A 27140-nucleotide genomic window follows, 5' to 3' on the forward strand; every position below is an offset into this window, starting at 1 on the left:
CCTTCTTTATCTAGCTGGGAGTACCTCTTTTCAGCAGGTGACAATGTGCGTGACATAAACCCCAACGGGCGCCCAGTTCCATCTTCCATCAGGTGTGATAAAACAGCGCCCACGCCATATGGCGAAGCATCACACGATAGAATTGACTCGCAATCCGCTGAGTAGTGGACTAACACTTGTGCCGAATTCAGTAAGTCTTTAGAGTTCTGGAAAGCCTCTTCCTGCTGTGCATGCCATTTCCAGCACACATCTTGTCTTAAGAGTTCATGTAGGGGGGCTAACAGTGTTGCCAGGTTGGGTAGAAATTTGTTGTAATAATTCAACAGCCCTAGGTATGATTTGAGTTCTGTGACATTTTTGGGAGTGGGGGCTTTCTATAATGGCTTTTACTTTCTTTTTCACAGGATGCAGTCCCTTTACATCGGGCCGATATTTAGCATTTTTTAATGTATCGGCATCGGCCGATATCCGAGTGCACTACGCCGATTTTCAGACAGGCACGTCTGCGGGCAGCCCAGTGTTATTGTTGCTGTGGAACACGTGACCCATGCTGCCTTGTGCAGGACCACAGCCAGAAGTTTTGGAAGAGTCCTGGGATAAAACGGTAAGGCTTAAATTCTGATCTTTCAATGACCTGTTTATTTAAGTAGTTTGCTATGAAATGTTGCTTTAAAAGAAAACGCGAATTACGCTATTGGGAACTGGGGTAATGATAATGAGCCTTCAACCAACTGTAGCTTACAGGTAACATTAAGGATCATTGATTCTAATGGAGTTCGTTTTGTGCGCTTATTGGTGGGCTCACAGACGTTTTTTAATCGTTAAAAATCATTTTAATTGTTAACATTTTAATTATTACCATATCAGCCCGATGTTATCAGTTATGCTTTTTTTCTTGTGTCGGAGAGTTTCACTCTGTGAGTGTGTGGGGCGGAGCAGGCAGCTCTCAAATACTGCAGCGTGTGTGAGAGTTGCGTTACTCTGCCCTGATCACAGACAGCGCCGTCCTCGGAGACACAGAGCTGCTAAGAACAATGCATGGCGGAGAAAAGTGTTTGTTCGAAAGCGTGGTTACCATTTACTTGAGCTGATGCTGACAATGGTCCTAATGTGCAAATTTTTTTCATTTGAGACCGGAGATTCAAACAATTTGTCAGACGTCTAGATAAAAAGTGCATGACTTTGCGCAGTTAGTTTCCTCATTAAACATGTCTATCCTTTATATGGGCTTATACGTAGACAACGTCACAATCACTAGGGGCTTATGTTGTCCTTGCATACAAGGCTGTGCAATACGACAGTTATTTTATTTTATTTTCCGGGATCACTAGATTCTGATTGTGAATTTGGCTTTAAGCTATCTGTCTGCTAACAACAGAAACAACATGTTAGTGTACACTACTCATCATACCATGATGCACTTAGTGTTTTTTTTTTCTTCAAAATGTATTAGAGTGTAATTGTTTTAATGTGCATGGAATACTGGAATTGTAGAATGAATTGAAGATGAAGGAACTATAATAAAAATTCTAACCTTGCATTTATTCTTCTGTTTTAGTAATTGCTGTCTGATGGCTGAAGAAAAATCTAATCCTGTATGGCAGCATTTCACAAAGCCAACACCAGGGGGGTATTCCAGAAAGCTTGGTTAACTTACCATTTGGTAAATCTTAACCTCTGGGTTGATATACCCCAAACCCGCATACCATGAGTATGTCGGTTCCAAAACACCTGAGAAGAGTAAGTTCAATCAACCTCCTATTGCTTACCCAGAGTTAATGCGCGTGCACCGTGCATACATAAAGACGTTTTCAATTGATCGCCGATTTCACGAGTCAGAATGGAAAATCAAAGTGAAAAAAAGAGAGCGGCATACTTCACAGAGGCGGAGTTGGAAGTTTTAATGCACGCATATGAGGAATTCAAGCCAATAATAATGAAAAAAAGCAATACGGCTGCATCGGCTAAAGAAAGAGTTGGCTTGGCAAAAAATAACGGACAGAGTAAATGCGTGTGTATTAAATTGCAAATTTGACATCGCCTCCCCTTTTATTATAATGCAAAATAATTAAACACATAACCCTTCCGCATCCTTTTTACTGTTAAATCACTATGAAAGCATTTACTTTTCCTGCCATTCATTTCTTTAGGTTAAAATAACAATGTGTATCGACTAGGAATATATGGTTTCTTATTTAATAAGGTGTAATCCTTCTGGAGACAGAAGAACTTTGAGCCAAGTCAAAATGAAACACAAAAACATTCTGCAAAAAGGTAATTGATTACACGATCACTTAACTATTTATTAAACACGATTTAGTATATTCTTTCTGTCATGTAGCTAATAGAAAAAAGGCTGAAGCCCGTCTAACTGGCGGGAGCCCACCACCACCTCCCCTCACCCCATCTGAGGGCAACCAGTGGTAACCAGCATTGTACTGTCCTGTAATGATTACCTATAGTTAGTGGAAAAAGTAATGAGTTTGATGATTTTAACAAGGCAAAAAATTAAGGATACAAAATCAAGTTACCTGCACATTGATACTATGAATAGATTTCCTCCGCTATCTCGCTGTACTTGTATAGTGACAATAAAGACATCTGTCTATCTATCTATCTATTAACATAGTCTCCCTCATTTATTGAAGGAGCTTTAATAGGAATGTAGGTGCCATCAATGCACCCAATTATGAATGAATGAATGCCTTTTATTGTCACTATACATGTATTACATGTATTCCAAATTACATTTGGAAACCCTGAAATAGAAAGTCATATAGGGAAGTATCAAGTGTGTGTGTGTGCAGGATGAATACATGTAGGCTATAGATATAAATAGTATGACTATATATTAAATATGCATCATAGATTTTACTACAAAGGACAAACCTATACCACTCTGTGGAATTCCTCTTTAATAACATGCAGAGCTTTATGGACAGGGAACTGTATAAACGTGTGTAAGAAGCATTAAGTACCAGACATACTGTTCTACACACAGTTGCCTTTCCTACAGTATATGCTCTGCGTCGCCCATATTGTACAAAAAATGCCCTGACGCAAAAAACCGAAGTGCTTCTGTGCTAAGCGCAGACCCCCGGTTTGGGTTTGTGACATTTGCAATATGCGGTTTCAAGAGATGTTAAGTAAATGAACGATTCTTTTGAAAACTGATAACGCTTTTTCAAATAATCATTAGGAAATGACAAGACATCAATACGCGGTCTTATAACTCTCTCCCGCCGAAAAAAACCTTGTATAATTTATGCCTCCACGTTCACAGGATCGTCATCAAAAGGGCACGCCATGCTCAGTAACCTTCTGCAACAAACTTACCCTGGAACATAACCTGCTCAGTAGCAGGTTATCTTCAGAGAGTAAGCTGCTATGGTTACGTACATACCCAGAAAGTTAACCTCCGTTTTTGGAACCGAAAGTTGAGGTTATCCACTAACTTACCCTTAAACTTACCCGGGTATGTCACATAACCTGCTTTCTGGAATACCCCCCAGGAAAAGCCAGGTGCAATATCTGCAGCAGACTGGTGAGCTTGGGAGCTGAAGAATGAGTTTGCTGCTAAAGAGATTCTGATGCTGCTATCTTTATTGTTTATAAGTTTAAGTTGTTTATAAGTTGTATTGTGTTTTTGTTATTTAAGTTTATATTTAAATTTACACAAGTCAGTATTCAATAAATGCTAAGTTGAGAAATTTTGTGTATCGTTTGTTATTATTAATGTGATATTTTATCATGCAAATAGAGGGGAAAACGTCCAATTTTCGGCCAAAAAATATCGGCAGCATATATCGGCCATCGGCTGACCCTGACTCCTAAATATCGTCATCGGCATCGGCTATGGAAAAACCCATATCGGTCGACCTCTACTATGTTTGACCCGTTACCATCGGTCCGTGGACAACAGATGTAAAATAGCCATTTTGGCTAATTCTGGCACATTTACATTTTATGTTTATTAATGTGCACTGTCCATGTCAAATAAACCATAAATAAATAAATACAATAATGACATAAACATCACATAAGGTCTCTCTAAATCAGTATTATAATGTTAATAACTTAATAAACACACATTCAGTTACATTTAGCCTACATATAGGCTAAATATTTAGAGTATTTTTATTTAGTAGCCTAAATAAATATTAAACATTAAAATGCCCTTATAGTACTGCTTTTACAAATAGATAAATAATAATAAACTAAGAAATTATAAAGCAGAGCTTACCTAAAAATTAATTTGTAGTGATTAAATACATTCAATTTAGCATACATTGCAATAGGTTCCAAACCTGTATTACTTTTAATCCCAAACAGTTAACTAATTTATGTGAATGTGTTCATGATAAAACATAAACATTAGCCACAGATGATTGTTTAGCTGCATTTTACTTTTTGTTTTGTTAAAGCTGCAATTACAGTGAACCAACCCACTCTTCCTGCATCTGGTCCAAGCAAAACACAAGGCCAAAGCCCCTTCACACTGGCAGCTAGTGGAAAGATGCCGGAGGAGAGAGTGAATGAGTGCCACTTAGCCTTGACCAAGTTCATAGTGAAAGGCCTACATCCCTTTGTGACAGTGGAGTCCAACTTTTTTAGGTAACAGTCTGTCAGTATATACATGTACTGTACACAGTTGCATTAAATATAGTAGGATATAGTAGAATTATAAAAGGGCTGTATATTAGTCCCATCACTCCACAAAATAAACAGCAACACAATAGTTCAATAAAGATGAAAAAACTAATGAAATAATGATTATTTATTTGTTTATAATTTTTTTACTGTAGGGAGATGTGCAAGACACTTAACCCCAAATATACCCCTCCCTCCCTACACATTTAACAATTTAAGTCAATAATCAAAGGTTTGGTAACTAAATGTATGTTGTCTGTTGTTGTTGTTGTATCAGGCCTTTCACAACACTCCCTCATCCTTGATGTCAAGACCAGATGGAACTCGCTCTATCTAATGATAGAGAGATTCATGGAGCAGTTTCCAGCAATACAAGTAGCAGCCTTGGACCCACACCTTCGAAAAGCAATCACCAAGGACAACCTAGATTGTCTGAAGGATGAGGACTTCCATAAGGCTGAGGAGTTTGTCCAGCTCATGAGAGTCCTCTATACATCCACACTGTGTGTGTCATGTGAGAAAAATGCCACCTGTGGACAGATCATACCCATCCTTCAAAAACTAGAAGAGCATTTTACTATGAAGGATGAAGATACAATGTTTGTAGCATCGATCAAAGAGAAGGTGTGGGAGAACCTCTCCCAGCGCTATCAGAATGATGACATCCAAGCCTTCATGCATGAGGCCACAGCAATGGACCCCAGATTCAAAGGGAGGTCAGTAAGTGATGAAACTTGGGACAGGCTGAGGAGGAAAGCCATTGAGTCCAATGTGAGACCAACAACAGGGCTCTCAGATGAGATGACAGACACAGAACACCAGGAAAAGGAGGAATCAGAAGGAGAAGATGAGAAAATGGAGGAGACCATTGTTCCATTGTACATAAAAAGGAGTGCCTTAGAGGACCTATTCTCAGAGGAGGACAGGGAGTTGAGGTTGAGGATCCAAAAGGAAAATCTGTCCCTCACCCTCAGTGATCAGGTTGACTTAGAGGTTGAACGCTACAAAAGCTTGCCTCCCATTCCAATGGCTGAAGGTCCAGTGATGTGGTGGTGGGAGAAGAGAGATGAACTGCCCCTCCTCACAACCATTGCAACAAGTCACCTCTGTGCTCAAGCCCCCTCCACCCCTAGTGAGAGGGTATTTTCAACTGCAGGGAGCACAATAAGCCAAGAGAGGTTCCCACTTCTGCCAGAAAAGGCCAATATGTTGATTTTTCTCCAGAAGAATGGTTAAAAGCTGCTAGTTCTTTTGCAGCCTACCTGCATGCCCCAACTATGTTCCTTTAAATCATTGTATATTCATTTACAAGAAAATTGTGTTTATTTATTTGTTTTACAATCATTGGTTTTGTTTGTGTAATAGGTATTTGCTCAAACATTGGTGTTTGCTAAGCTATAGATAATTATTTTACATTTAAAAAAAAAAAAAAGTGTTGTTATTTCTGTTCTCAATTTGTTTCGGTTTTTTAATTAAAAAACACAACAAAAAGTACCGATAAGAGTACCGTTAAAGTACCGAATCGATAAGTGGTATCGATAGAAGTAGTAATACCGTTAAAACCTTAATGATGCCCATCCCTATGCAGCGGTGAGGGGAGACTTCGTCTGCAAATATTGCAAGTGGACCTTTCTGACCGACTCTGAGGCAAGTGAAGCACATGTGGTTATCAATTGTACATTTTTTCTTTTCCTCCATTGACATTGCTGCAAATTTTTCACATTTATAAATAAAGTGATTTTGCTGACAGCAGTTGCATTTAATTTGTCTCATATTAGTATCAGAAGAGCTGGGTTTGGAAGCTTTGTGTCACGCCCTGCTCCGTGCGATCCTAGTGTGTGCCACGCCCCCTCATTATCCACGTGTGCTTCCCCGATTGTGCCCAGCTGTTTCCTGTTTCTTTTGCCTTGTCCTGTGTATATGAGTTCGCGTCTCCCTCAGGTTCCCAGACTTGTCATTGTATTGTCCGTAGATGTCCGTGCCTGTCTGTCCGTCAGCCAATAAACCCCCTTCTACCCGTAAGTTTGGCTCAGCTCGCCTGCTTTCCGGCTTGCCTGAGCCCCAACGTGACACTTTGTCACTCTCTGATGTCGATTTTGTTTTCTGGGAGAGCTTTGTTGATGTCACAAAGATACTGGCTTTGTTCCGCTTCTGTTCCTTCATAGGTTGTGCCTCTGTATGCTTTAATGCATGAAGGGAGGTGACTGGATTGCATGCAATGCGTGCCTCCTTTGTTACAAAGTATGAAAATTCCCTGAAACCTGGGTATAACCTTCCTTCATCCAATTCTTTAGTAATTACCGATTCCAGCATGTGACAACCCAGTCAGGAAGTTTCTGTAACAATTTTTGATTTTCCTCACAATCATCTAAAACAGGTAACCCTTGCACATGAGACATTGCATTCCTGCAGGCAACAAGGAAATCACTAAACTCCCTTAGTTTTAGACATTCCTTAGAGCCTATCTTTGGCCAAGAATTCAGTTTTCCCCAGAAAGCTCTCTGAATCACAAAGGGGTAGCCATAGCGTTTCTTCAGTGCATCCCAAGCCTGGGTGTATGTGTATTAGGATGAATTCGTGGACAATTACGTCGCCCACATGGCATGAAATTAATCCATGTACTATAATATTCTGGGAAGTTGTAATTGTGGATTAATTCTGATCGTGTGTGGACTGATCATCCTGAAATTCAGATCAATCATCCATGATTCACCCCAAATGTTACTGAACTGCACGAACATGTTATTCTTTACCGATCCCCTGTAAAACCTATTTCGCCACAAACAACTTGGGCTCATAAAAAGAAGCCAGGATGCTAATCTGGGCCATTAGATTGGCATGCTGAATGCTTATTTTGGTTTCGGGAGATGGGGGGGGGGGGGGGGGGGTCGGTATACAGCACCTTATATTGCCTTCTGGGGGGGTAGAGAGGCATGGCGCAAGGATCTTACTATGTTATCGCAAGCAGCATCACTCGGACAAAAGGGGGAATTTGATAACATATTGCCTGGGGGGAAGGGGTGAGCCTGGCCAGCTTACCCCCTGCCCGCACGCAACTCTAAATTTAGTATAAAGGAAGGGGGAGATCCCAGTAGTGACCGGAGCTCAGCCATGGGATAGAGCGCGCTTCGCCTGCCACTTTCTCGGGACTCACGTGTTGATCTCCTGCCAGGACTGAAACGGGCTCCCCAGTCCGTGTGTGAAGGTGGGTGATGATGGCACGTCCGAGTGTAAATACTGTAGTTTTGCAGCTGCTTATGCATTTCATTGATTATGGGGATTAATTATCACTGCTTGTGATAATAATTTCCATTTTCTATATTTTATTGTTTCTTTTCTATATACATTAGTTCTTATGATATATGCTATTCTATATCCATTGTGGTACAAGGTTATTTTGCATTGCTTTTAATTGATATATTGATATTGATTTTAATGCAAGGTTAACTTGTATTACTTGTATTAAAGTGTTTTTGAGTGAACCTAAGCGTGCCTGTTTGTTCCTTCGAGAGCCCTATATCCCTCTCACATCCATTTTAATACAGTATGCTTCCTCGTAATTTCTATAAAACGTTCCTTCCACCACAGCAAGTGCTTCTCCATCAATATATTTTCTCAGATAGAACAGCCTGTGTTCTGAGTTTGTACAGCTTGTTTTGAATAAAGCCTTGAAGCAGGTGCTCCACTCGATGAATTTGAGTGGCTCCCCTGTAAATAAGAATGGCTCTGGTGCTGGAAGTCTGCTCATTTCCAGGGACTCCTTCAATGCCTGAACCAATGAGACTTCGTCCTCTATAGGTTTATTTTCAGCGCAAAGAGGGATAAAGGTACTTTGAGGAGCTTGGGTACATGAAGTGATGGCACCCTGTTTTGGGAGCTGATTTGGAGGCAAAGAGATTGTTTCTCTGCTATTTCCTATTCCAGCAATCAGCTTTGATTCTTCTTCAGCATATACCTTGTACTCAGTTTCCATGGTTTCAAGCTCCTTTTCAATTTTCATCTTCCAGTATTTTAACCTTTCTTGCTGAGCTAACACCTCCTTCCTCTGGGCAGAGATTTCCCTTTCCCTATTTATTTCAGCATGTTTTACTGCCAAACGAGCTGCAACATCTGCCCTTTTAACTCACACATAACTTCCATGCTGCTGTTGATACTGTTGACCCATAGACTGACCTGGCATCGTCTCTCTGGAGTAAAATTTGGAGCAATTCCTTCTCTGCCACTGCGTCAGAGTCTTTGTTACCCACCTCTGAATTACCTCTTTTTTTTTTTTAACATAAAATGCAATCACGCTGAAGATTACACAATACCAAAACTTACAAACTATAAACTTAATTGTCCCCTTTATATCAGAAAATATCAATCTCGCTAATCTCTTGTGGCCGGACTGCAGCACCGAATCCCCACCGCAATTTCTCTGCGCTGACCAGATAGATTGCAGTCTGCAAAGTCACATCAGGTAAATTCCGATAAATGTAGGCAGACTTCAAACTACAAAGTAAACATCTTATTAAATTCCTGCATTGCACTTAATCTTTACAAATATCCTTAAAAGATCCAGAATGTTGCCGCTAAACAGCAGCTCATATATCGCCACAATTCCAAACAAACTCTTTAACAAAAGAAAACAAGTAAATACAATAAATAGAAATTACTGTGTACGCCTTCTGACCAAATATTTAGGAGTTATTACAGGTTTTGCAGTCACAGATCTATCTCCCCCACGATGTCTCCATGAATCTCCCAGAGTGCATTTGCCCCTGCCTAATTTAGTCACATGACCATGCATTCAAAATCAGCAGAGGGCACCATTATACATTTAACCCAGTATACATTGTGTATTAAATAAAACAGACAACAAACAAAGTATTTATAAATTAACCATCTTAGCAACAGCAACTTTACTTTCTAAAGACACTTAAAAACATAAACCTGTCTGAGGAGCTGCTTGTGTCTTTCTATCTCTGCTCTATAGAGAGTGTACTGACATACAGCATGATATGCCAACTGCTCAGCGGTAGATAGGAGCCATACAGCGAGTCATAAATACAGCCCAGAATATAACTGGACTTCCACTGGCCACACTGGAGGAGAATGATGCATTTGGAGAGCCAAGGGCTTTCTGATGGATCCAACCCATCCCAACCATCACCTCTCCTCTCTGCTTCCTTCTGGAAGAAGACCTGCATTTTCAAGTTCACAAACTGTTTTTATCCCATAGCCATCACTGAACTGAATGTTGCAAAATAACATCTTTAATTTTAGTTTTTTTGTTTCTCTTACATGATGGGAATGCACAAATAATGCAATTTCTGTGAAATGTGTCATATTTTTTCATGTGCTGCAATTCAGTGGTTTTATAGCTTTACAATTATCATACATATTTTGTGTTGGTAGGAGTATATGTGTCGGGGGGTGAGTACGTGTGGAATGTTAAATGTCCTGTTTTAAGGAACTACAGAGTGAATTTCATTGTACTCAAATGTGCAATGACAGTAAAAGGTATTCTATTCTATTCTATTCTATGTGGGAGCAGAGTCTGTGGGGTATTGACAGAGGTTTCAGGGGACCAAAGGGTAGCTGATGACAACTGGACACAATCAGTACCCATGCTGACAAACTGGTTGACATCATGGTCTAACCTGAAGGTTTTCTGTCGCTGGGAGAGATCCAGATACTGGGTGCACAGAGCTCCCTGTGTTTCTGTGGGTTCTTTCAGGGTTCTCTGGTGTCTTTGCACAGTCCAAAAACATGCAGCTATTGGAATTGGAGAATTTAAGATGTCCATAGTGTCTGTGTGTTTGCCCTGTGATGAACTGGCATCCTGTCCAAGGATTTCCTTGTCTGTTGCCTACTTCTGTACCACTTATGCTGAACAGGGTCTCACAGTGGTCTAAAGCCTATACACATTCATTCCATCCATCCATCCATCCATCCATCCATCCTCTAACAGCTTATCTTAGTCAGCGGCCTTGAGGGGGCTGGAGCCTAGTTATACATTTTAAGTGAAATACATGTAAGCTTGATAATATAAACAAAACAAAAGCTTTATTCAGTTTTTATGTTTCTTTCAGTTACATGTTTGAAATAAAGCTTACATTCTTTATGGCAAGAATTATCAATGTGGCAAGAGAAAATGTAGCCACAGATACTAAAAGTGTAACACCAATGTACATTTATGTAACAGGTATGTAACATCTGTACATTTATTTAATGTGTTTTTGACCCAAGTTGTTTCTCTTCCACCTGCTCTGTTATTCTGCCATTTCTTTGATATTTACATTGTCATACTCGGTTAATTCAATATTTACATTTCCATAAACTCTTTCTTGAATATTTACATTTCCATAGTCTGGGAGGTCACAGGATTGCTCAGAATATCTGTTGCTGGTCCCACTCTTCTCCTTAGAAGAATCCTAAGGCGGAAAACAGAAAAGAATAAAGCACAAAACCACATTTACATAGATATACATTTTGATCAAAGCAGTACAGCTTAGACTTGCCATGCAATTGGCATAAATAGCTGACTCAGCCTGTTTTTCTGAATCACTGCGCAGGTCCTTGTCTTCTCTCTGTGAATTCAAATGATTAGAATTCTTCTATAAAACCTGCTGCATCATGTAACCAAGAATTAAAACGAGGTCATACCTTCTTAGTTCCTTCTTTGATTTTGTCCACATTGAGTGAATTTATCCTATAACAGAGACAAATTAAATATTTAGGTGCACAGTTTAATTTTAAATTTAAAAGAAAGGAATGTAGTGACACAGGTCTTTAAAGACAATACATTACCTTTTCATGAAGATAAAAATCACAACAGCTCCAATTAACACAATCAATAATATTCCCACAACAGTAAATATAATAATTGTATTAAAATGATCTGTAAACAGAGAAAACAAGGAAAACGTTGCTTGACCCAATCAGAATCACAAATGCTAAGCTGTCAGATACACACTGTTTACAGAGCTGACAGTAGTGATGGAGTAACCTTACAGTGTTACTGCCCAGTGTCCTGAACTGACAGTGAGGGATTAATCGTGTTAATAGGATAAACTGATTAACTATAAGGATCCCAATATGTAACATGAATATTACAAATAACGGTCATCTTAAAACAAACAAATGTGTTGTAATGTAAACATGGAGCATAATATGAAAAACACCAATAAAGCAGCAATGTTTTTAATTTTCATATGTAAATGAAATGATATCCTGCTTCATAAAACCCACAATTAATTTATAACAGATATGATTTCAGCTGCTATTCTGCACTGTTGTGTCAATACTTAATTCATCTATTATAAAAATAACATTACATATTATTACAGGCAATATAAAAACATAAAGGCATAATTCCTTTATTAAAGTTTACTTACTTTCAACAATAATATTCACTTCGTTAGATACAGCTACCTTTCTGCCATTTAAAGCACATGAATATTTTCCTGTGTGATGATAGGATATGGGACTGAAGTGAAGTGTGGACTGTGTTTCTGGGAGTGTCTGGTTGTCCTTAAACCAGGTGAATTCTGATTGGTTGAGAGGGCAGCTGTCTGTGCCACATGTCAGATTCACAGAGTCTCCTTCCCTTATTGTTCCATTTGCTCTGGATGAGGTCATCACCACCTTTAGTTCTAAAATTATATAATATGAGAAATAACTGGAAATTTCTATAGGAGTACATAAGGATTTTCTGACACAGGCTGAAAACAATATAGCAAAAAGGAGAAATCCTATCACTAAAAGAAAGCTAAGCATTTTTCTGGAGTACATGTGATACTTTGCTGTGCAGTTAGATTCTCATTGCTGTAATTTGCTTTCTGGTCCATATACTTCTGTTGGTATTCAAATTCTCCTCTTCATTGACAAGCACACCATAAATCATGCAATATTTTAATGTTATTTAGAGCATAATATGTAATTCACATAGAACATATACACTTTGCAAAGATATTGCATTTAGCTTATATTATTCAACAATTAGCTGAAAATTGAGGCAAAGACTCACCATCAACTTGAAGAATCACTCCAGGTCCACCACACTTCTCACACCTGTTTGTTATGAATCTGAATCTATACTCTCCAGCATCCGTCTCTCTAATGTTCTTTATCTGCAATGTACAGTTCCTTGTGTTGTTCCCCATGAATTCTGCTCTGCCTGTGTACTCAGCACTAATGTTTGTATTATTACTGTGACAGACATATGGTTTTCCAGTACAGTCCACATCATTATGACTCCACATCCTGGAGTCGACTTTGTGTGGCTCTGGATATCCATATTCACACTGAATGAGCACAGTCGATCCTCTCACTGCACACAGGTTTCTCTCTGAGTAATGCACATCTATAACATGAATAGATGAATAACATGAATATAACCATGCACCATCTATAATCCACAGAGAACATGAAGTGATGGTTTATTCACCTTGGTTTTGGTAAAGTCTTGACTTTAGAATTATCAGAAAAAAATGTGTGGATTTATGGGAGGTTGATGAGAGGTATCACCCACAAAAAAAGACAAGACAATGAGAATGTATTTTTATTTTATCATGATCAATCTCCACTATGGAAAGCAAAGTAGGAAATCAAAAGTCAATTTGGAAAATGAAAAGACAAAAAGGAGTTTTAATTTAATCTTTTCACAAATTACTAATACATGAGTGGAAAATTAAAATGTAAATCATGTTAGTTTTCATTTTTTGTGTGATTTTTGCATTCAGACTTTGAAAACTAAATGGCAAAATGAAGATTGTGTTTTAATTTTATCGTTATCATTTTCTTTTTTGCAAGAAATACTTCCCATAGTTGTTAAACCAGGTGAATTCTGACTGGCTGAAGGAGTAGCTGTCTGGGCCCCATGTCAAACTTACTCCTTGACTTACTCTTTTACCCCTTTTCATCACCACCTTTAATTCTGAAGGACAACATTTACCTATTGGATTTATAGTAAATCACCCATAATCTTTTCATTTATGTTTGGATATTCACAGAACCACAAAACCTCCAAATGTTTCAGTCATATATGCCAAAATTTTTTATTTGCTATTGCAAATCATACGTTTCTGAGTTATTAGCAAGGGTGAAAGTAAGCCGGTACGCTCCATGAAGACGTACCGTTATAAGATTTACAGCCGGTACGTAGTACTGATAAGTATGGAGGGAAATCCCGGACATTTTTCAAAAGGAATTGCAAATTGCATTTGCAATTGCGTTTTCCATATGTGGACGCATAAAGTGTGACATAATTCAAATGCAATTGCAAATTTTGCATTAACGTTTGCTAGTTAATAGCATGTGTTATTTTTATTATTTCGGTACGTGTGAAATTCTCACTTTAATTAGGTATGTGAAAAGCGCGACCAACATGGCCACCTTTTTTGTTCCAGATTCCTGTTCCACCATCGGGTCATCTGAGTGCTGGGTATACCCCGGAAAATACGCATTCTTATTGTATCGCATTGCGGAATTCCGCGGTATTCCCACTGATAACATAGATGGGGAACCCCTCTTCGTCCTCCGTTTTGAATTTTTCAATTCTGTGTACAGCAAAAATAACGGGACTGAATATTGTAAAGCAGAAATAAGAGGACTGAATGTTACTGCTTGAATAAAACACATGGAATATTTTCAACTGAATTTGTTCTTTTGAAATTTATTTTGAGGCGAAATTAAATGAACTGAATTCATGTGGTTGAATTATAAACATGCACTTTAAAATACGTATATTTTGGAACTTAATTTTGGATTATTCGATAAGTGTAATTCAACGTGTTTTTTCATCAACAACTTTTGTCATTAATTTACTTCCACACCCCTCTTGGTAGTCGACTGCGAGTGACGTCACTCCCCATACAATCACGCCCCACAGTATAGACCCACCCCTGACCCTTGTAAGACATGGGAAATGCAATTGCAAATGGACTTTGCTTTTTCATTTGAAATGTGGCAGTGTTCGTTCGCGAAAGCGAAAAACCAAACGGTAATGCAAAATTTGCAATTGCATTTGAATTATGTCACACTTTATGCGTCCACGTATGGAAAACGCAATTGCAAATGCAATTTGCAATTCCTTTTGAAAATTGTCCGGGATTTCCCTTGTAAGACATGGGAAATGCAATTGCAAATGGACTTTGCTTTTTCATTTAAATGTGGCCGTCAGTGTTCGTTCGCGAAAGCGAAAAAGCAAACGTTAATGCAAAATTTGCAATTGCATTTGAATTATGTCACACTTTATGCGTCCACATATGGAAAACGCAATTACAAATGCAATTTGCAATTCCTTTTGAAAAATGTCCGGAATTTCCCTCCATAGTAAAGAGTAGAGGGTCTATGCGGTCTAAAAAAAACACATTTACAATGAGTAACGTCCGCTGTTTAAGTTGAAAACACATCTACCAACAAAATGTAATTTGAGACATGCATTCGATGAAGAGAATAGCGTTTAGGCTACTCGAAATAGCTATTAGTCTGTGGTGCACTTGCACGCGTCTGCTGCAGATAGGTCTTTTATTTGCGCTCTGTCGGATTTTGGCAGGGCGTTTGGTGTGAAGAATCCCCTCGATAAAAATGTGTTCCTCTTTTGTGGTGATTTGTGTTTATTCCGACATCACAGAGCGCTGCACAGGTGTTTTCTGTCAGACAAACTATTGTCATGACTTAAATGTTTCCTATGCGCGCATATTAGGCTACTTTGAAGGGGCGCGCTGCAGGGACGCTCGAATTCATTATACGAGGATTTCACACTACAAATTTTATTACAGTAGGGCCTGGGCTTAAAAAGAAGGCTAAAACGTACCAATTGTTTTTTAAAAGGTTGACAAAGCCAGCACTATGATCAATAGCTTTTAATAATTTCCCTCCCCATCTACAAATGTCTACTTTGCTCTTTCTGTCGGTGCGTTTTTGGAACTCCCCAGTCGTCACCTCTCAAGTCTCGAGCTTGCGCTGCATCTTCCGCAGTTATTCAGCCAATAAAGTCTTTGTCTTTTATAAAAAATGTGTAAATTATATAATTGTTTAATTGGCATCTTTATTTCAAACGACCTGACCGACCGCGACCCGAATTTTATTAAAAAAATATATTTTTTTAGTGATTGGATCAATTTTTGCATCACTGGTGCGCTGAGACGTTGGATTTTCTAACCAGATCCCTGATCGTGGGCTCTTAGTGGTGGTTGCAGCTCGGACAAATAATAAATGACTCTTCAAACTCAAAACATTCTTGTGATTAGTTCCTTATCACATGTTTCATTCAGGAAGTGAGTGAAAACGTTTAAAAGCTTTGCAAGGAAGAAAAGCCAAAATGCAGAAAACAATTCTTCAAATGTTTAAAAGAAAAGACAGAGATGATGAAAACGCAAATGCTAAAGTCAGAAAAACATGTATGGAAAAACATACATATATTTTCCATACATGTATTCTTACATGTATGGAAAAACATGTAAGAGAGATATAAAACGATAAATTGATTAAAAGATTGTAGTACAGGTGTTCTGTCGAAAAATACTACAGTACCTATCGAGATGTGCTATCGAGCCTTTCTGCGCATGTGCAGTTCCACCGTCTTGGGATTAGGGTTAGGTTTTAGGGGTTAGGGTTAGGGTTAAGGTAAGGCTTTTAGGGGTTTTGGGGGGTTAGGGTTAGGGTAAGAGTTAGAGTTAGGGCTATCGATTAGCACTACGGTAGCATTTTTCGACAAGGCAGCATATATCGACAGAACGAAAGAAAGAAATGAAAATTACTTTCACCCCTGGTTATTAGTATATATTATTTTTTAAATATATTATTTTAAAATAATATATTAAAGATAACTTTTGTCCCTAGTTATTTTTAAATAAATATATTATTAATTTGTTCAGTTTCGTTGTAGTATTAGCTAAAAATTGAAGAAATTTTTTACCAAGACTTACCATAAACTATAAGAGTCATCCCAGGTCTTCCACTCCATCTTACTTTATTATCTTTGTTCATGAACCTAACTGTATACACACCAGCATCTTTATCTGTAATGTTCTTTATCTGTAAGGTGCAGTTCTTCTCTTTGTTCCCTAAATATTCTGCCCTGTCTCTGTATTCAGCACTAATGTGTGTATTACTGCTGTGAGAGACGTACAGCATTTTATCACAGTACTCATCATCCTGACACCACATGACTGTCTCTACTTTAAATGAATCTGGATATTTAGATGAACAGGGAATCACCACAGTGGAACTTCTGATGGCACAGAGTGGATTTCTTGAATACTCTGCACCATATTCGCTACCCAGGGCCCCTGGAAAAAATATTAAAAAGGCAACATTATATAAAAGTAAATTTTAAACGGTTGTTTAAGGGTCAGTTGCAGTGTTTCTTTTGGGGAGACAATCACTTTTTTCTAAAAAAAAAGGCACATTTGAAGTTAAATACAGCGGTACCTCAGTTCTCAAACTCATTAGAACCCGAATTTCTTAAAGGTCGAACCAACCAGTTCGAAGAAAAAAAAAAAAAAAGACCTAGAACTCGATCTGAATATCAGAAGTCGAACCGTGAACGCCAACCCAAGATAACTTGTACGCGTGGGGAAATGAGTCATTCTGCACGTTTCTCAGCGGAAACGAAGGGTAACGCTTCAGTCTCAGCCTCACATTCGCTGTGATAGCATCCTGCATGTTTACACTAGCTAAATACATATATTTAGACAGTGAAAATACATTTAGACAATGATAGACAGTAACAGTAATTATTATTATATAATAAAATATATTTAAAAATAAAGATTTCTTATTAATTATTTTATGCCGAGCGGGACAGAACATGTCATGATGTCGGGGAATATGGGGTTTAATTACAGGTAAGGCAGGCAAAACGCAGACGGGCAATACAATGACTGGGCTGGGGAAACAAACTGAAACGCGGATGAAATACAGAGGACTAATGACAACAACCAGAAACAGCTGATCACACAGGGATTCCACATGGGGTTAACGAGGGGGCGTGGCACACGGAAGGAGCGGATGATCGGGGCAGGACACTGTCACGTTCAGCTCCGAACGCTCCTCGTGTGTGCCACGCCCCCTCATTACCTCATGTCGAATCCTGATTGTCGTCACCTGTTCCCTATTCCGTTTGCCTTGTCTTATGTATTTAGTCCTAGTCTCAGTCAGTCTTGCCAGATTCGTCATTGATGTTCGCTGTCGTGTTTCCCCGGTCCTGTCTGTCTGCAATAAATCCCAGGTTTTACCCTGCTTCCTGGCTCCGATCGCCTGCTTTCCGGCTCGCTTGCCCCACGATCGTGACAGAATGACGAATCTCCCCCAAACGCTCAGCGCTACCGGGGAGGAACTCCCCCTAGAAGAAGAGGTCATCTGGTGGACCAACATGCTAGAGCTCCAAGAAGATCCAGTAGCCCGCCCGCTCGTGGAAAGATGTTGGGTCCTCATGAAAAGGAGGTACAATATCGGTGAGGAGCAGCTGCGTGTAAAGGTGGGAGAACACCTACAGCGGCTGAGGGAGAGAGTGGCAGTCTGGCTGTCCCCTCTGGGAGACGCCTCCTGGGAGCCGCCCCCCGACTCACCACCTGCCTCCTTCCCGGTCTCTAGCAAGACGGCAAGGGCTCCAGCCTCCACCGCACAGCGAAAGACGCCTCTTAGGCAGCGCAAGACTGAGCGTAACGCGGCTTGTGCCGCTCAACCCCCCAGCTCTGGAGACCTGCCCTGGGTCCTAGAGAGCCCCGCTCTTCCTAGAAGGATGAGGCGCAGGGGGAAAAAGAGAGCCGACCCGACGCTCTTTCTAGGAGCGTGCTCACTTCTCCCCGCCTGGGAAGACGCCGTGGATGCAGCCCTTAAAGGGGCAGTCCCAAGGACTGAAGGCCACACGGCCAAGGTACCTGCTGCAGCATCCCACAGGGTTTCTGAGCCACAGCTCTGCCTGGAGGATGTCAGCAGGTTTTACCTCCTGCAGGAGCAGTACTGGCGGGTGGTTGGCGAACCCGCCATAAAAGACTCCCTGGAGGCAGCTCCACTCCTGGAGCAACTCCGCAGGGAGTTTGCCACAGCAGCCCCTGATTCCCCACTCCAACAGCTAGCCCGGGTGGAAAAAAACCCTGAGGCAGCTGCTCCGTCTGCAGCCTGCTGCCGCCGCTCCTCCTGCGGCGCCCCCTGATGGCCGCACGTTCGCTACGCCCGCGGCACCGCCTGAGGTCGCCGCTTTGTCCGTCCAGCCCGGCTCTCCTGTCCAGCCCGGCTCTTCGGACTCTCCCGTCCAGCCCGGCTCTCCTGTCCTCCCAGCACTGGACCAAGTCCCAGAGGAGGTCCCGGACAGTAGGACCCCTGCTCCTTTCTCCTCTGAGGAGGAGCTTGAGTGGGACCCCTCGGGGACCTCCCTCGAGACTCCCTCACCCTTGCCCCGGCAAGGCCGACACCCCCCAGGACCCCGCCTGTCAGTATCCCGGAAGGGACGGGGACACAGGCGTCAGGCCTGGGTCCCGCCCACCCTGCCCCCTAGCTCGCCCTCGCTCGCTGTGGCTGGGGCTCGGGGCGCGCCTGCGGCTCCTCCGGCTCTGGGTCGGCGGTCGCCTGCAGGTCCCCCTCCGCGGCATCGTCCCCCGGCCTCGGTCCCACCTCCGACTCCATGTCGGTTGCCTCTGGGTCCCCCTGCTTCGGCAGGGTGTCGGACGGCGCCTTCGCCGGCTACACCGTTGCCTGCCGCAGCTTTCCCCTCCTGCCTGCCTTCTTTGGTGTTCCCTCCTGTTCCCTCCGTGTCCCCTCCGTCTCTCCCTCGTCCCGTTCCCTCGGTCCCTGTGTGGTCCCCTCTTGCTCCCTCCTCCCTCTCCACTGTGGCCCCTCCGGCCGCTGCCCATCGCCCGCCTGGGCTCCCTTGGGCACCCTGTTTTCCCCCTTTCGTTTCGGTCTGGTCCCCCCTGTCTGCTCCTCCTTTCTTCGTCCCACCTGTTTCTCCTCCTTGTCCCTGTGTTCCTCCTCTGTGCACTCCTGGCCCCTTCGTGTCGCCTGTGGGTGCTTCCTCCGTGTCTCCCTTCTCTGTCTGTCTGTCCACATTTCCGGTCTTGTGTGGGGTTTTGTCGTGGGTTTTGCCCCCGTGCCTGTTTTGTGCTTCTGTCTTGTTCCCAGTCCCTCGTGGAGTTTCTGCTTCTGTTTTCCAGCTCCTGTCCCTCGTCTCGTCCGTCGCCTCCCCTCGGTCGCACTCGGTGTGCACGCCTTTGGAGGGGGTTATGTCACGTTCAGCTCCGAACGCTCCTCGTGTGTGCCACGCCCCCTCATTACCTCATGTCGAATCCTGATTGTCGTCACCTGTTCCCTATTCCGTTTGCCTTGTCTTATGTATTTAGTCCTAGTCTCAGTCAGTCTTGCCAGATTCGTCATTGATGTTCGCTGTCGTGTTTCCCCGGTCCTGTCTGTCTGCAATAAATCCCCGGTGTTACCCTGCTTCCTGGCTCCGATCGGCTGCTTTCCGGCTCACTTGCCCCGCGATCGTGACAGACACATTGTTTGGATACATTTATTTTCTTACTTTACAAATTACTGTTTTGATAAATGTGCTTAGATGTGTTTAGTACAGTATATGCTCTTCTTGTTTTATCCAGTTCATTTTGTGTTTAAATGCTAAAAAACAACATATTTACTTGTAATTTTTTGGGACCGGGAACCAATTAAGTGGTTTTCCATTACTTCTTATGGGGAAAATTTGATCAGAACTCGAACTTTTTAGGATTCGATCCTGAGTTCTGAACGGATTAAGTTCGAGTACTGAGGTACCACTCTATTTTAAGGCTAAGTCCCTTAATCTTACTGGGATAAAACTGATTAGAGTTTAATTACATTGTGGAGAACTAATCTAAACAAAAGATGATATCACATTCTGAGCTGTTAGTTTTCTTGCCTGGTAAAAAGACAACAGTTAGTATCCAGAAATTCAGAGCGTACTGAAGTCCCATCTCTGCTGCTCTTCTTTCTGACACACTGTCTGTTCAGGGACTGTAAAACTAATATGTATGAATCACCCCACCCATTTTGCTTCTTAGAACTATTTACATACGTGTTAGATTTGGCGCCTTCTTATTTCCGCATCAGATCAACTATTTCTTCTTTTGTTAACATTCTCTGTGTTATAAATGTCTCACAAATACATTACAACAGATTCATTACGTATAAGACAAAGTGTTTATGGTCATCACATCAATTTATGCAGTGAGCAAAAGGTATGATGAACTGGCATGAGATTAGAATGTAACTTAGACTTTTGTTGTTTATTCATACATAAATAATAGTATAATACTGCTTTATTTGTGCCTCATCAAGTAAAGTGTTACTAATTTAACCAGCTGTCATATTTTGCTTTCTTGTCTTTTTTTTTTTTTACTTCAATTTAATCCAGTAATCACACAACCTGATGCAAAGAAAGCAAAATAGAAGCAAAGAGAATAGGTCTAATGTCAATGTACAGAAGTATTTGAAATATATTTCTGCTAACATCTGCACTATTTAAACTCTCTGCTTGTCTTTTGCTACAGAACAACATAAAAACTGACACAGGGAATGAACCAGGAAAACTGCTACACAGAGTTACAACACAACATTAAAATTAGATTAGATTACAACATATTAGATTAAACTTTATTGTCATTGTACAAAGTACAAGTACGCAGACAACGACATGTAGTTTGGCATCTAATCTGAAAGGTGCTAAGTAGTGCAAAAGTGTTAGAAACAGCTGCAGGGTGTGATACACCATTAGTGAATGTGCATCCATTCAGTGGTATACAGGTACATGGCACAGCATAACTAATATATATACACTATATTGCCAAAAGTATTGGGATACCCCTCCAAATCATTGAATTCAGGCGTTCCAATCGCTTCCATAGCCAAACAAAGAAAATCACTGAATAAACTAAAACCACAACTAAGGAACTCAGCAAAACAGAGGAACAAACACACAGTAGCATTCACAATGACAGACTGAGGAGCAGGACAAAGGCGTGCACTTAAATACACACAAGACATCAGGGCAAACAAAGGACAGGTGTAACTTCACCTGTCAACTTAACCAAGGCAGACGTGATTAACTACAAACAGATGGGGTGGAATGCAATTAACTAATCACAGAACAAGGGAACTCCAAACACTTCATACTACCAAACACTGAAAGCTAACACTAGGAATAACTAAACGCCAAAGAACTTGGAAACATACAAGACACATGCAGGATAAACCAAACAGGATCACAATGATAAACCATAAAAGATAAAGGAAAAAACAAAAGCTAAGGATAAAATAAAACCCAAAAATAAACAAACAGTGAGGCAGTTCAAAAGCCACCCTCAAAGCAGAAACTGGAGGGGTGACAGTCTTGGTGCCACATGCTCAACCCACTGAGCCATGCATTGGCCCAGGGAACAAGGCAAGCACAATAGGGACTAGTCCAGTGACAGAGGGAACAGGATGGCCAGCAACACCTGCTGGCCAAATGGGGAGGAGACACAAAGGGCAGGATCAGACAGTACAGACCCTGACAGGAAGAAGGGGAGCCTATTAAGGTAAACATCTAACTACAAGAAAAGAAGAAGAAGAAGATCCTACTGGGATAAAACTGATTAGATTTTAATTACATTGTGGAGAACTTTAACAAATTTAATCTAAACGAAAGACTCTGTCACATGCTGAGCTGTTGCTTTTCTTACCTGGTAAAAAGACAACAGCTAGTATCCAGAAATTCAGAGCGTACTGAAGTCCCATCTCTGCTGCTCTTCTTTCTAACACACTGTCTGTTCAGGGACTGTAGAAGTAATATGTACGAACCCCCCTGCCCCCCTTTTGCTTCTCAAAGCTATTTATATATATGTTAGATTGGGTGCCTGCTTATTTCCTGTTTCACTCTACAGATCAACCATTTCTTCCTTTGTTAAGATTCTGTGTGTTATTAAATGTCTCACAAATGCAATCTGGTGAATGCATTGAAACATTCACCAAATACAGGACAAAATGTTTTTAGTCATCAAGTAATAGGATAATACTATATTATGTATGCACCGTCAATAATAATAATAAAAATAATACTCGATAAAACATATTGCTATCATTTAATAATCTAATAAAACATATTTGGGGATGAGATATTGCATGATAGCTGTCATTCCTCAAGTCTTCTGAAAACTACAGAGATACCGAAGAGCAGCTGGTGACGTATTTCCGTAATTTACTGGCTGGGTTTACACCTCAGGACCACTCAATTTTGTTTTTTTTGCGTTTTCTTTTTGTGTGTTTGTGTTTTGCACTTCAAAGATGCCAATTTTTGTTTTATTTCATGTTTCTTTTTATCTTGTCATGTTTTGCACTTCAGAGCTGAAAGTTGTTTTCATGTTTTCTATTTGTTCTTTTTTTTTTTCTTTTTGTTTTTGTGTTTTACACTTCAGTGCCACTGCAGTACTAGAAACAACTGCACAATATATAGGCCTACGTGATGAAATAAACCATTAGTGAATGCGCATCCATACAGTGAACATAAGAACATAAGAAATTTACAAAGGAGAGGAGGCCATTCGGCCCATCAAGCTCGTCCCGGGTTTTGGGTATACATGGCATGGCATAACTAATGTATATACTAATAATGATGCTGCATGATGGCAGTAAAAAAATAATGTATAGAGTTCTGTACAGTCATATTTTGTGGTATACCCTTTACAGATAGGTCCATATTAACTCATTCAACTAGGAGTCAAAAAAGGAGAAGAAAAGTTTTCCTATCTAGCTGCACTGGAAGACTTTTCAGAATGAGAATTTTCACACATTACCAAGTATGCAAATTGTCTCGAAATTCCTGATGTCTATAGAATATCTCTGCAATAGAATCACAGCTGGAAATGTCCTAAATGCTTAATGTCAGCTGTCTACCTTCTGGTTTCTTTTTTTAAATATGACCACAGTTGTTCTGCTGCCAGTACATGTGTGACGAGGTCAGGCCCAGCTCCAGCTTCCTGTGACAGGGTGGGGTAGCGCATGTAGCACTGTGTTACATGTTGCAGTTATATAAATATATATTCAGAAGATACAAGATGCAAGCAGAGTGCATTCATATTCATATCTTTGTGGGGACTCTACCTTCATTTTTATGGGCATAACCCAAATCCCAACATCAATGACAACAATCGCTACCCAGCCCGAACCTTATCCATAAGTAACCAAACAAAATGTAAGACTTGTCATTTTTAGTCATTTGATTGCAGTCACGAATTTTTATAAAACTGAGTTTCCCCATATGGGAGCAAGAAAGGTAGTCCCCACATTGTAATATACACTCACCTAAAGGATTATTAGGAACACCATACTAATACGGTGTTTGACCCCCTTTCACCTTCAGAACTGCCTTAATTCTACGTGGCATTGATTCAACAAGGTGCTGAAAGCATTCTTTAGAAATGTTGGCCCATATTGATAGGATAGCATCTTTCAGTTGATGGAGATTTGTCGGATGCACATCCAGGGCACGAAGCTCCCGTTCCACCACATCCCAAAGATGCTCTATTGGGTTGAGATCTGGTGACTGTGGGGGCCATTTTAGTACAGTGAACTCATTGTCATGTTCAAGAAACCAATTTGAAATGATTCGAGCTTTGTGACATGGTGCATTATCCTGCTGGAAGTAGCCATCAGAGGATGGGTACATGGTGGTCATAAAGGGATGGACATGGTCAGAAACAATGCTCAGGTAGGCCGTGGCATTTAAACGATGCCCAATTGGCACTAAGGGGCCTAAAGTGTGCCAAGAAAACATCCCCCACACCATTACACCACCACCACCAGCCTGCACAGTGGTAACAAGGCATGATGGATCCATGTTCTCATTCTGTTTACGCCAAATTCTGACTCTACCATTTGAATGTCTCAACAGAAATCGAGACTCATCAGACCAGGCAACATTTTTCCAGTCTTCAACTGTCCAATTTTGGTGAGCTCGTGCAAATTGTAGCCTCTTTTTCCTATTTGTAGTGGAGATGAGTGGTACCCGGTGGGGTCTTCTGCTGTTGTAGCCCATCCGCCTCAAGGTTGTGCGTGTTGTGGCTTCACAAATGCTTTGCTGCATACCTCGGTTGTAACGAGTGGTTATTTCAGTCAAAGTTGCTCTTCTATCAGCTTGAATCAGTCGGCCCATTCTCTTCTGACCTCTAGCATCAACAAGGCATTTTCGCCCACAGGACTGCCGCATACTGGATGTTTTTCCCTTTGCACACCATTCTTTGTAAACCCTAGAAATGGTTGTGCGTGAAAATCCCAGTAACTGAGCAGATTGTGAAATACTCAGACCGGCCCGTCTGGCACCAACAACCATGCCACGCTCAAAATTGCTTAAATCACCTTTCTTTCCCATTCTGACATTCATTTTGGAGTTCAGGAGATTGTCTTGACCAGGACCACACCCCTAAATGCATTGAAGCAACTGTCATGTGATTGGTTGATTAGATAATTGCATTAATGAGAAATTGAACAGGTGTTCCTAATAATCCTTTAGGTGAATGTATACATGACAGGCACATGCATGCACACACGCACACACGCACACACAAGGTTTCCATGTGTGTGGAGTTTGCATGTTCTCCCTGTGTTGTTGTAGGGTTTCCTCCAGGTATTCCTCTAGTCCGAAAACATATTGAAGTTAATTGGAGTTAACAAATCGCCCGTATTTGTGCCTGTGTGAGCAAATGGAGTGTGTGTGTGTGTGCCCTGTCCTAGGTTGCTCTCTGCCTTGCGCCCATAGCCTCTGGGATAGACTCTGGACCCCTGTTGACCCTGAAGAAGCGGTTATAGAAAATGGATGGCCGGATGGATATACACTACTCACAATATGTTAGGGATATTGTGAGAGACTTAGTGGATGTCATACATATGGCGTTTGTTTCACTTCAGACATTTTTGGGATAGGGAGGCAATTGTATTGGGGTGATAGACACACCTCATTTTGTGTTTTCCATGTAATGGTCTCATTGTGTACAGGTGTGCCTTAAATTGGGGCCAATACCAAAAGACAACCCTTTTCAATGTGGCATCAATTTCAACATTCTGTGGGTATAAAAAGCTGGTATTGTCAGTAAGTCATTCCAAGTTCATCATTCAAGCAGCCATGAACACACGACGTCACTTAACGGACGAGCAGCGCCACCTGGCCATGGCGCGCCATCGGGTCGGTGGCAGGCAGTCAGATGTTGCTCGTGAACTTGGTGTGTCTCAAAGTGTCATCAGCAGACTTGCATCAAGACACAGAACTACTGGCAGAGTTCATGACAGACTCAGGAGTGGAGCCCAACGAGTGACAGACCGCAACTATGACCAGTACCTAAGGACCTATGCACTCAGACATCGTCATGCAACTGCCACACAGCTGCAGGCCCATTTATGAGATGCGAGGAGTACTAGGGTTTCCAGACAAACCATTCGCAACCGACTCCACCGCTTTGGCTTGAATGACAGACGACTGTTGCAGGTGACTCCACAGACACCAAGAAAATGCCGTGAACGTTTGCAGTGGGCACAAGACCATGTGACCTGGACAATGCAGCAGTGGTCTACCGTCCTGTTCACTGATGAGTGTCGGGTCACCTTGCACAGAAATGATTGTCGTCAGCGTTGCTGGAGAAGGCGAGGTGAGCAATATGCTGAGGTCAACATAGTCCCCAGGGTTTGCTTTGGTGGAGGAGGTGCAACAGTCTGGGCAGGCATCACCAGTCAGCGCAAAACAGATTTGGTTATTGTACATGGCTCAGTCACTGCATGTTCTTACCTCAGAGACATCATAGAACCCATCATCATCCCCCAATTCCGCCAGCACACCCCGAACTTTCTGTTCATGGATGATAATGCTCCACCACAACGTGACAGAATTGTCACAGCTCGACTTCAGGAGGTTGGAGTGCCTCATATGGTATGGCCATCAATGTCCCCTGACCTGAACCGCATAGAGCACGTCTGGGACCAGTTGAAGCAGAGACTGGATAATCGTACCCCACCCCCACGTGACCTGGCAGAACTGCGTGTAGCACTTGTGGAAGAGTGGAACGCATTGCCTCAGGACAACATCATGAGGCTAGTGAGGAGCATGAGACGTCACTGTCAAGCTGTCATTGCGGCAAATGGTGGAAACACCAGCTACTGACATTGTCAATTGTTGTTATTTGGGGCTATCCCTGTTATTGTCTAAATTTTTGGGGTAATAAATATTAAACTAATGAAAATGGTGTTTCTTCTCATACATTATTAGTAATATCAAAGGGAACTTTTACTTATTTCATTAAAATTCAGAGCAAATAGGAAAAGTACTCATGTAAATAACAATATCCCTAACTTATTGTGAGTAGTGTATATATACAGAATTCCACAAAAGTCTTCATGTTGGTATAAAACTATGTTATTATGCCTGTCAAAGTGTGTTAGCTTAGCCTTTTCAAAACCTCTGCTAAAATCACTCGAGTATTTGCAGCAACCATCCAAAACACTCATGT

At 41.3% G+C, this 27140-nt stretch overlaps 2 protein-coding genes across 2 annotated transcripts; one reads left to right on the plus strand and one right to left on the minus strand.

Annotated features, from left to right (window-relative positions):
* The first annotated feature begins 428 nt into the window (after positions 1 to 428).
* LOC111857323 (zinc finger BED domain-containing protein 4-like) lies at positions 429 to 5920 on the plus strand. Its single transcript, XM_072714662.1, has 3 exons — positions 429 to 604; positions 1559 to 3544; positions 4928 to 5920. The coding sequence occupies exons 2-3, from the start codon at positions 3478 to 3480 to the stop codon at positions 5884 to 5886; spliced, it is 1026 nt and encodes a 341-aa protein (XP_072570763.1). The 5' UTR covers positions 429 to 604; positions 1559 to 3477; the 3' UTR covers positions 5887 to 5920.
* Positions 5921 to 10581: 4661 nt separating this feature from the next.
* LOC111857320 (B-cell receptor CD22-like) lies at positions 10582 to 22441 on the minus strand. Its single transcript, XM_023838039.2, has 8 exons — positions 22332 to 22441; positions 16566 to 16928; positions 12662 to 12997; positions 12030 to 12287; positions 11443 to 11533; positions 11299 to 11344; positions 11154 to 11222; positions 10582 to 11066 (listed from the first exon to the last, which is right to left on the minus strand). The coding sequence occupies exons 1-8, from the start codon at positions 22384 to 22386 to the stop codon at positions 10905 to 10907; spliced, it is 1380 nt and encodes a 459-aa protein (XP_023693807.2). The 5' UTR covers positions 22387 to 22441; the 3' UTR covers positions 10582 to 10904.
* Positions 22442 to 27140: the final 4699 nt, after the last annotated feature.

This window comes from Paramormyrops kingsleyae, chromosome 7 (assembly GCF_048594095.1).
Source record: "Paramormyrops kingsleyae isolate MSU_618 chromosome 7, PKINGS_0.4, whole genome shotgun sequence".
NCBI lineage: Eukaryota > Metazoa > Chordata > Actinopteri > Osteoglossiformes > Mormyridae > Paramormyrops > Paramormyrops kingsleyae.

What these genes read in the sequence shown, in the direction of transcription:
- LOC111857323 (XM_072714662.1), top strand. Translation starts at nt 3,478, where the DNA reads ATGTCACATAACCTGCTTTCTGGAATACCCCCCAGGAAAAGCCAGGTG. An exon ending in GCAATATCTGCAGCAGACTG is followed by an intron (nt 3,545 to 4,927) that starts GTGAGCTTGGGA and finishes TTGTTGTATCAG; the next exon opens with GCCTTTCACAACACTCCCTC.
- LOC111857320 (XM_023838039.2), bottom strand. Translation starts at nt 22,386, where the DNA reads ATGGGACTTCAGTACGCTCTGAATTTCTGGATACTAGCTGTTGTCTTT. An exon ending in GATGACTCTTATAGTTTATG is followed by an intron (nt 12,998 to 16,565) that starts GTAAGTCTTGGT and finishes TTCATGTTATAG; the next exon opens with ATGTGCATTACTCAGAGAGA. An exon ending in AGTGAATATTATTGTTGAAA is followed by an intron (nt 11,534 to 12,029) that starts GTAAGTAAACTT and finishes CTCTGTTTACAG; the next exon opens with ATCATTTTAATACAATTATT.